Source organism: Callospermophilus lateralis, chromosome 7, assembly GCF_048772815.1.
Source record: "Callospermophilus lateralis isolate mCalLat2 chromosome 7, mCalLat2.hap1, whole genome shotgun sequence".
Taxonomy (NCBI): Eukaryota; Metazoa; Chordata; class Mammalia; order Rodentia; family Sciuridae; genus Callospermophilus; species Callospermophilus lateralis.
In genome coordinates, this window is record NC_135311.1 from 104,915,593 (window position 1) to 104,926,926 (window position 11,334).

At 33.1% G+C, this 11,334-nt stretch overlaps 1 protein-coding gene across 1 annotated transcript in view; it reads right to left on the reverse strand.

Moving 5' to 3' along the window:
- Positions 1-2,715, reverse strand: part of C7H1orf185 (chromosome 7 C1orf185 homolog) — a 41,800-nt gene extending 39,085 nt beyond the window's left edge. The window contains exon 1 of the mRNA XM_076862775.2: positions 2,700-2,715. Within this exon, the coding sequence (XP_076718890.2) occupies positions 2,700-2,715 (16 nt within the window). The remainder of the gene's footprint in view (positions 1-2,699) is intronic.
- Positions 2,716-11,334: the final 8,619 nt, after the last annotated feature.

The window sequence follows — 11,334 nt, forward strand, 5'->3', positions numbered from 1 at the left end:
GTCAATGAATGAAAGATAGGCACTAGATGGTAGTATTAAGGAAATGAATAATATAAGGTTGTTTCCCTCAAGAAGTACATTTCTTAGTAGAAAGGACATACATGTAAAAAACGTTTTTAAGTATTATAGATGTTATAATGAAAGAAACAAGTACAACATAAAGACATAGGAAAATCTATAAAGGGGAAAGTTTAAAGAAAAAAATAAGGCTCTAATTAAACATTGCCTGAGAATGTTCTATTACCAAATTCTTATCAAGAACTGGTAATTCAACAGTAAATGATACATGATCATGGAGCTTCAATCTGGAAGGTGAAAAGACATTTAAAAAGATGTATTCCCTAAAATATTCCAAGTGCTATGTTAGTGCTCTGTTCACAATGCTACAACAGAAGGATTCTGACCTATTGCAGGAACAGTTTCCTAGAGATGAACCCTGAGCTGAATCTGATATAATTTAAGAAATAGCTAGCCAAAGGGATGTAGTCTTAAGCCTGGTTATGACTTTTTCATCTCAAAATAGACAAAACTCACCCTCTACTTCATAATTGATCATTTTCTTATATACAGCCAAAATTCTTTTTTTTTGGGGGGGGGGAGGTGGGCAGGTTTAACCAGGGATTAAACTCAGGGGCACTCTATCACTGGGCCACATCCTCAGCCCTATTTTGAATTTTATTTAGAGACAGAGTCTCTCTGAGTTGCTTAGTGCCTTTGCTTTTGCTGAGGCTGGCTTTGAACTTGCAATCTTCCTATCTCAGCCTCCCTAGCTGCTGGGATTATAGGTGTGTGCCACTGGGATTATAGGTGTGGCTGACCTACAGCCAAAAATTCTTTTTTAAAATTCCTATTTTCCTGTAATTTCTATTCCCAAGGTGATTAAAAACTTCATGAATACTGAATTACAAGGTATGTAATATAAATTTGCATGCTTTTTCTCTTATTTCTGTCTATGCCTTTACTGCCCTTGGGGGTCCCTCTTCCATAGTCTATCTATATCTGTTACATATTTATATGTTATATATCCATCTATTAAACCAGAATTACAAGGAATTGTACTAGTATTTCAGGTAATTTTTTTTTGCAATGCTCCCAGAATGGTAAACACTGCTTTATTTTTTTGAGTAATTACAAATTACCTTTTTTTAAAATTACAAACTACCTCTTTGTTTTATTCTTTTGATGTTTTGCTAGATTTCAGTCTCAAACTTATACTATTTACCAATGGTTTACTCCAATTTAAGAAATATCTGTAGAGGGGCTGGGTTGTGGCTCAGAGGCAGAGCGCTCGCCTACCATGCATGAGGCACTGGGTTCGATCCTTAGCACCACATAAAATAAAATAAAGACATTTAAAAAAAAAAGAAATATCTGTAGAATACCAGTAGTTCACTCTGGATGACATTGGGCAGAACACCAAAAAGATATGGAATAGGAAGTTTAAAAAATCTGTTTAAATAAAAATTCCCACCCTAAGTTTTAAAATTCTATAATAAAATATAAGCAGAGTTGATACACAAGCAGTACATAAAGTTGTCCATACTGATCTTATAGTGTGATTTATAGTGTGTGTCTTCTTTGATTGGATATAAGCTTAACTGGACCTGTGAGCTTGAAATTTTTACCCATTATGTTGATAATAAAATTTTAATGTTCTCCCTTGAATAATGAGAATCATACTGTCTCAAAAAATTACAGTAGGAAATAAGAAAATGTTTCAAGAAATTAATAATAATAATAATAATAATAAACAGAAAGGCATTTTAAATTTAAAATAAATATAGCAGGTCATAAAGCAAGATTTATAAAATTAATATTATATATATCAATTCTCTGACAATAATAAAATTCATTTCTAAATTAATAATCTAAAATATAGCCTAAGAAAAGCTTCCATGCTTCTGGAAACTTAAAATTGCACTGAAAATGGCTCATATTAAATAATAAATATATGGGAATTAGAAAACAATAAAACTAGCTGATAATAAAAGTACTATGAAAAAAAAAAAGTACTATGTATAAGTATTTGCAACAACACACCTATAACAAAATCTAAGGGACATGTATAGCTCTAAATGCATATGTTAGAAAAGAAGATTGAAAAACAATGAATTTAGCATCTAAATTGCAAGTTGAAAAAGACCTAATAATAATAATAATAATAATAATAATGATATAATAATAAACCCAAATAACATAGAGGAAGGAAATAATGAAAAAACAGAAGTTAATGAAATAAAAATTATGATTCTGTTGAAGACTTCTGAAATTGACCAATCTCTAGTCAGATTAACCAAATTAAAATATTTGAAGGCATAAGTTAACAATACTAAAAATGAAGAAAAGCATAATTACAGACATAAATAAAATACTTTCAATAAATTTATGTTAATATATTTTAAGACTTATATAAAATAATGTATACCTAAAAAATGACTTACAAAAAGTGACTCAAGAGGTAATAGAAACCTAAATGAATATGTATCCATTAAATTGAATTAGCAGTTACTAACTTTCCCCCAAAGAAAACAGCAGGGACTAGTAGCTTTACAATTTCTATTGTATACCCATTTTCAAGTATTTCTTATCTTATACAAGTTCTTCCAGAGAACAGAAAGAGATTTCTAGCTGTTTGTCCAAATACATTTTCCTCTTCTTCCCAGGCAAAAAGCTAGACTACATGTCCCAGCTTCCCATACCATTAGGTGAAGCCATGTGACTGAGTTCTAACCAATGGAATTTGAGTGGAAGTGATGTCACAAAAACCTCTCATTTTACTTTTCTCCACGTTCTCTCTCCAGACTGAAATAGAGATAATCCCCAGGAAAACCTTGGAAGCCAACATATCACCATCATAAGTCAACTGAATCTAATTAACACTATAGAAAATTCAATCCAACAACAGAAGATTGCATATTCTTTTCAAGTGCATGTGGTACATTCTCTAATAGTTGAAAATCATTGAAACTTCTAAATAATACATCTCTAAATAATCCATGAGCAAAAAGAGAAAGTCTCAAATTAAAATAGAAAATATTTTCAACAAATAAAATGAAAACAATATATCAAGATTTATGGAATGCCACTCTCTAAAACAGTACTTAAGAGGTTTAATCTACCATTTTTTTCATAAAAGGGGCAATCCTCTATCTTTATAAATTATAGAATGTGGGAAGCCCCTCTGAATGAACACACCTTCCAGTCCTGATGTAGGGGGCTCTGACCAATTACTACATTTTGTAATGACTTGGGCGTTGCCCCAGCTTGGATAGCAAAATATGACTTCAGGTGTATCTGCTGGGGTTGAGTTACACTCACCTGCTTCCTTGTAATCCTAACCCTTGTAATCCTGCCCTTTTTTGGATAGAACTTTCTAAGAAATGCATCCCCCACCCCCCAAATAAAAGCCTATATCCGAACATGCTTCCTTCTTTCTGGTCAGCCTCTTGTGACTTTCTCTTGCTCTCCCTTTTGGGGGGCTTGAGGTCGAGAGTTGGGGAAAGCCATCTTGAAGCTTGTGTAAAGGTAATTTGTGTCTGTGTTTTACTTTGCATCATCCCAAATTCACACAAGTGACCTTAATTCAGCTACCTGCACTGGACAGGGGCGGTAATAAAACCAACAGTATACTACGTATTTCATGAAAAAGTCATTGCACTTTTATTCTCAATGAATTATAGACCTAGATGTTGTAATGTAATGGCTTATATGGACTATGAAAGAGGTTTTAGAAATAATTATTTCTGATGACTTCTATAGTGAATTATATAGATATTTAACCAGCTCTTTTTCCTGTTCTTCACTGCAGGTACTTTTTAACTTTCTCCTTTTTTGCTCAAGGCCAAGGCAGGAGGACCACAGTTTCAAGGCCAGCCTCAGCAGATTAGTGAGACCCTGTGTCAAAGTAAAAAATAAAAAGGTCTGGATGTAGTTCAGTGATAAAGCACCCCTAAGTTCAATCTTCAGTATCACACACACACAAAAAAAAAAAAAAAAAAAAAAAAAGAAAGAAAGAAAGAAAGAAAAGACTCAGGTCAGAGCTGGTATACTCACAGAAAGCATGCCTGACTCTTCACAGTCATTATAAGGACAACTCCATAATGTCAGAATCCACTGAGCTGAGCAGTTAGATTTGAGCACTCAGCTGGGTGTGGTGGTACATGCCTGATTCCCAGCTACCTGGGAGGATGAGGAGAATTACTTGAGCCCAAGAATATGAGACCAGCCTGGTCAACACAGCCAGACCCTGTCTTTTGAAAAGATAATTAAATAAGTAAAATAAAACCTAGATGGCCAAAAGATATAGGCAACTCCTTTATAATAGATGCTATAACAATAATTCTTTACCCCCAAAAAAGAGTTCAGCCAAAATAACCTGTACCTTGTTCAATTACAAGTTCAGTTACAGATAGTAACTATAATAAATACTCTGGTACAAAAGAAAATGTAGTTGTCATTCAGATACTCTTGGGACTCATCTTGATTTTTGAAGACAGGCTAGATCAGGTGAAAAGGCACGAGATTTTTCAAGTCAGAAGTTCTGAGTTGAATTCTGATTTACCTCTTGACATTACCTCATGTTGTTGGCAAAGTATGAACTAATAAAAATTAATGAATGAATAAAAAAAGAATAAAAAAATTAAAAGGTATAAATAGCTATTAAATATATTATTCGTCTGATGAGATGAATAATAACAATAATTCTCAAAATAGATCATCTACTTTATTACCTACCTACCTACCATATTTTTATATCATATAAAATACACTGATTTTATGTGTATAAAATGATTTTGTATCATAGTTAGATAGCCGTCTTGAGCTTATTGCTATCTAGCTCTTTGAAGTCAGTGCAGACAAATGAAATTTGAAATAATATAGATATAAGAAGCAAATATTACTTGTATTAAGTGACCCTACTAGAAGTATACCTAAGTGATATTAGTATTTCTAAATAAATGCCTTTAATAAATTATACTTCAATATTATCTGTTCATTTTTAATGAACAAGGATCTAATAAAAAATGATTATATAGGGAGTAATTATCAAACATTAGCTATTTTATCCACTACATAATCCTGTGTCCCTTCCATAAGAATTTTATGAGAAATTCCTTTTAGAATTTAATATCAAGAAACATTTTTGTTAAACTGTCAACTGTGTTTTTTTTTTTGTCAGATAACAAGAATTATAAGTTCAGTGTTTCTTTGTTTTGCATACCAGAAAGTTTAAATATAAAATTAATGCTTGATTATAGAAATTAATTTAACTCAAATTTTAAAATGATGACTTTCCCATTTCTACTTTTAGTTTTCATCTTTTATATAATCTGTTCTACTATATATGACTTTTACTGAAAGTTACTTTAAACCACAAAAGTTGACAAGATAAACAAACATACATACAGTCAAGTTCCAGTGAAATTTTAAAATTTGTCATAATTTTGTTAGTACTTCAAGGGCCCCACTAGTGTCTCTTGACACTTCGAAATTTTATTTTTAAATAAATTTCCCTGCTGCCTGGTATATAGTAGAGATTTAACTGTAAAGATTCATACTCCCATTTGAGAAATCACTACACAATGGAAGTGGAATTCATTCATTCAACAAATATTTACTGAATACTTACTATGTACCAATACTAATCTAGAAGCCAATAATATGGTGGTAAATAAGACAAGTGTTCAGGGGCTCATATTTTAGTACAAGGGGACGAATGAATAAACACACAAGCAAATAAGATACTTTTAGAAATTGATAAAAGTCTTGAAGAAATTATATAATGCCCAGGAAGGAGTTACAGAGAATGCCTCAAGAGAATATGTATTCTAAAGAAGATAAAAATAAAAATAAGAAAGAAAGAAAGAAAAAGAATCTGTATTCTCATACTGTCATCCACTGAAAGATCTGAATTATCCATTTAAGAAGGACACTGCCTATATTTGTCACTGACTCAATCAGTTGGGGAGTTTTGTTTTTTGTTTTTTGTTTTTTTTTACAATACCAGGAAGCCCTATTTAAGTATATAGAAGTATAGAAGTAAATATGGTACCACTGGAGAGCAGAAGTTTGTTGACCTTCACCAAAAGAGGCTTTAATTTTATCTCTCAAGTCTCCCCTGAATTTACCTGGGTTCTCTTCACTACAACCTTTCTTCCAAAAGGTGAATGGGTCATAGATAAACACACATCACTGTCTACATAAATACTTAAGTATTAGTTTCGCTGACTTCAGTTAGGAAGACATTGAGGTCATTGTTGGCTTTTCTTTGTTGCGGTTGTAGCATCCTCTGGTGGGCGTTAATTTATCGTATACCTGCTGAGAAAAACTCTTATAGCTTTTGGCACAAAAATAAAAAATATACAGCACTTTATTATTTGTATTAATAAAATAAAGCATCATGTGGTGCTTGTTGTCAAGTTTACATAAAACCCTGAGAAAAAATGTAGTAAGTATAAATAATATTGTTACTATTAATAATAAATGTAAATATTGTGAGGGCCTTGCTAAATTGCTGAGGCTGGGCTTGAGCTTGCAATCCTCTCGTCTCAGCCTCCTTCTCCACTGGGATTACAAACATGCATCACCACACTCAGCATCATTGCCCACTTTTTTTCATTTTTAATTTTTTTTTAGTTGTTGATGGACCTTTATTTTTATTTATTTATATGTGGTGCTGAGAATCAAACCCAGTGCTTCACACATGCTAGGCAAGTGCTCTACCTCTGAGCTACAACCCCAACCCTCATTGTCCACTTTAATGGACTGTTTCTGTCATGAACTGTTACCAATTTGACTGAACTCCAACTTCCACAACACTGTGAAATATTCTCTGTAACTACTGCTATTTTCCCCTCCATTCCTCTGTAATCCTATTAAGAGACTCTGAAATGAAGTAAGCAATTTTGTTATTTAAGCTCATTGCACATTCTGAAATGATCAAATATATGACTAGAAGTTATTTTAACCCCCTAAAAGCCAGCAAGAGATCAAGAGGGAAAAAATAGTTTGTTCCATAACAAACTGAAATTTTATTCCACAACAAACTGAAACTTCCACTTCTTAGAGAATTAGATAGATACAACTAGTAGACTAGTTAATATACGCAATCTTATAGACATGTCTGTGTGCATTAAAATGTTATATATAATCCTATTCACTTAATACTTCATGAGTAAAAGCAAAAGATTTCCTTATATTTAGTTTTTTAATAAATGCTATCTTGACCTTGTTTTGAGGTCCTGGCTAGAGAATGGTCAATTCCCTTTCTAGAGCAGCCTGTTAAGTTCATAACTTCAAACATCTCCCTTACTGGGAATCCCACACTCCGTCCACTATACTACCAAACCTAATTATCCCAGGATCTGATACCAAACAACCAGGGGATCTACAACCTTACAAAGAAATTCCTTTTCTATTATGCTTACTTAAGATCTTATTTAAAGGAGTTCCTACTAAATAAAGTATAGTCAAACATGACTGATAGAAGTTTGGGGCAGAGAGAAAATGTGCTTTGATTATTTATTTCTCAATCAAGATAAATATGAAAGTCTCAGGTTTTTATATTTACTATGACAGATCTTTCATATTAAGGATAGGAAAATAATTGTCTTTAGAAACTTTCCCTAGCAACCTAGGATATTGTTCAATGCAATGATATTAGCCTAAATAACAAAATCCTAGAACCACTTAACTGTCACATTTTATACCTTTGAAAATTTTATGCAAACATATAGCCTATAGATTACTTTCTCATATCTTTGAGATTTAAGAAATAACATTGGGCTGGGGTGTAGCTCGGTAGTGCTTGTCTAGCATCTGTGAGTTCAATCCTCAGCACTGCGAATGAATAAATACTAATAATGTGTATTACAGAAGAAAATAATGGAATCAAACTAAACTATGGTTACTGGAACAGGTTTATTATCTGTGGAATACCTCTTAATTTTGATAATTAGTGGGCTGAGTATGTGGCTCAAGCGGTAGCGCGCTCGCCTGGCATGCGTGCGGCCCGGGTTTGATCCTCAGCACCACATACAAAACAACGATGTTGTATCCGCCGATAACTAAAAAATAAAATTAAAATTCTCTCTTTCTCTCTCTCTCTCTCTCTCTCTCTCTCTCTCTCTCTCTCTCTCTCTCTCTCTCTCTTCTCTCACTCTCTCTTAAAAAAAATTTGATAATTAGTGATCCATCTCATTAAGGAGTATATAAAATTCTGAACATATGTATACACTTGCCTAGCAAGTGCAAGCCCCTGGGTTCGATCCCCAGAACCCTCCCACCCCCCCAAAAAATAGCTAATTTATTTTAGTTTTAAATAATATATTCAACTTGTCAGAAACTGTCATGAATTTTCAAATAAATGCAATGATTATATTTTTATACATTTGCATTATTTCTTTTTCAAAAATTATTATTATTATTTTACTTCAGGTACCTGTCTTTTTTGTAATTAATTTCAACCACTTATTAATTTAAAGTTCTGTAGATGACTTCTGATTCTATTTTGACATCTTGGCTTTAGCAACTTATTATTTTAGAGGTTTGAGTGAAATTCCTTCAAGTTGCGCTGGCATTGTGGCTCAGTGGTAGTGCGCTTGCCTAGCAAGCTCGAGGCCCTGGGTTCAATCCTCAGCACCATATAAAAACAAATAAAGGTATTGTGTCCAATTACAACTAAAAAATAAAAGTATTTAAGAAAAAATAAATTCTTTCAAATTATTCTGAAGATTCTATCATATGACTATATTCAAATCTCACATTCTTTACCAATTGAGAGTACAATTAAAATACACATTGGGCTTTTTAGTTTTTCTTAAATAAATTCTGAAGTTGCTTTCTTTTGTTTTTTAAAAGTGAATAACTGGGCTGGGGTAGTAGTAGCTCAGTAGTAGAGTGCTTACTTAGCATATGTGAGGCACTGGGTTCGATCCTCAGATCCTCAGTTTGATATACATTAAATAAATAAATAAAGGTGTTGTGTCCATTTGTAACTAAAAAAATCTTCTAAAAATTTAAAAAATGAGGGGATTGAGTTGTAGCTTAGTGGTGAGCACTTGCCTAGCATGTGTGAGGCATTAGGTTCAATCCCAGTGCCACATAAAAATAAATAAAGGTATTGCATCCATCTACAACTAACAATACATATAAAAAATTTAAAAATGAAATTGAGTAAATGTTCTAATCTCTTATTCATTTTATTCCAAAGGTTTCTTGAATATTCTTGTTCTATTGACAATCAAATCTACATTCTCTATAAGTTGACTCTTGAATTTTGATTGTTTTTTGTTCAACAGAGGTTAGGAAGACTGAAGGACTTTTATTGCCCATTTTTTGGGGGTAAACTTTGGTATGATTTTTCTGAGAATATTTCCTAGTGCTTCTATCTTTTATTAAACTATTTAAAGAGTTAGGAGTGTAGTTTAGTTAGAGCACTTGATTAACATATGGGAGGCACTGGGTTCATCCCTATCATCATAAAACAATAAATAGTATGATCCTTCATGACATGCTTTATATAAAACATCATGGGATTTCTTCCCACTTTATTTTTTGTTTAACACATAAAATAGTTTTGAATAAAGTTTTAAATAATCCATGTTTTCATGTTCTGAAACTCACGAGTTATCAAGTTAAGAAATGTTAGCAATCTATTAAAAACACAATATCTATTTATCATTTGTAATTTGAAATTATTTTGTTTTTGTCGTCCTGAAGAGAGTTGGTTAAATTTAATACTGAGATATTCACAGCTGGGCATGGTAGTGCATGCCTGTAATCCCATCTATTTGGGATGCTGAAGCAGGATAGCAGGTTTGAGGCCAATCTCAGCAATCTAGCGAAATCCTTTCTCAAAATAAAAAAGAAACAAAAACAAAAAAAAGACTGGGGGTGTAACTCAGGGGTAAAGTGTCTCTGGATTTAATCCCCAGTACCTTCCCCCCTCAAAACAAACAAACAAATAAGTAAATAAAACTGAGATGCTTACTAAGTTCGTTTTATTCTCATGAACTTTTCTCAATCAATTACCAGCCACATGTCATTTACCATATGTCAGATCAACTACTAAAATTCATTAAAGTATGTTAGGCTGGTATTCTTTTCAACTGCTTTCTTTAAAAATTCTTTTTGTACTGAGGATTGAACCCAGAGATGCTTGAACATTGAGCCACATACCAGCCCTTTTTTTTTTTTTTTTTTTTTTAATGTTGAGACAGGGTGTTGTGAAGTTATTTAGGACCTTGCTAAATTAACCTAAAATTCATTTTTTTGGTACTAGGGATTGAACTCAGGAGCACTCAACCACTAAGCCACATACCCCTAGCTCTGTTTTGTATTTTGTTTAGAGACAGGGTCTCACTGAGTTGCTCATAGCCTTGCTTTTGCTGAAGCTGGCTTTGAACTTGCCATCTCCTGCCTCAGCCTCCCTAGCCACTGGGATCACAGGCGTGCGCCACCATGCTCAGCTTAAAATTCCTTTATAATATGTAATCTGATCTCTTGTGTTTCTTTACACTTCTTATAATTCCTAACAATATTGTTTTTGCTGTTAAAGTTTCTTGTTTATCTTCTGTACAAAAATATTTTTATTTCACTGATTTTCTTTCTTTTTGTTTGCTTTATAATTTAAATATTTCTAAGTAGCTGGGTGTGGTAGCACAAACCTGTAATCCAGAGGCTGGGGTGGTAGGGCAGTGGGGCTGAGGCAGGAGGATCGCAAATTCAAAGCCAACCTCAGCAATTTAGTGAAACCCTAAGCAACATTGTGAGACCCCTTCTCAAAATAAAACATAAATGGATGAGGATGGGGATGTGGCTCAATGGTTAAGTGCCCTTGAGTTCAATCTCTGGTACAAAAAAAAAAAAAAAAAAATTCTAAGAAGTTTTTGATGCCAGTTCTTAACTTTGTTTTATATTTTGGGTTGAATCTCTGAAAGCTTTAATAAATTTATAAATTTAATACTTTAGTAATTTAAATTTTGAAGCACAGACTGCGTTGAACTTGAAAGTAGTAGTTCAGGTTATCACCAATACTGATGCTCTTTTACTTGCTCTGAAAAGCATTATAACTTACAATCAGAATATTATAAAGCAGAATTTGGTAGAGGGATACCAGAGATTGATACCAAGGGTGTTTAACCACTGAGCCACACCTCCAGCCCTTTATATTTTTTTTTATTTTGAGACGGGGTATCACTAAGTTGCTTAGAGTCTCACTAAGTTGCTGAGGCTGGCCTCAAATTTTCAATCCTCCTGCCTTAGCCTCAGGAGCTGCTGGGATTACAGGTTTGTGCCACCAAGCTCAGCTAAAGCAGATGTTTTAAAACACTT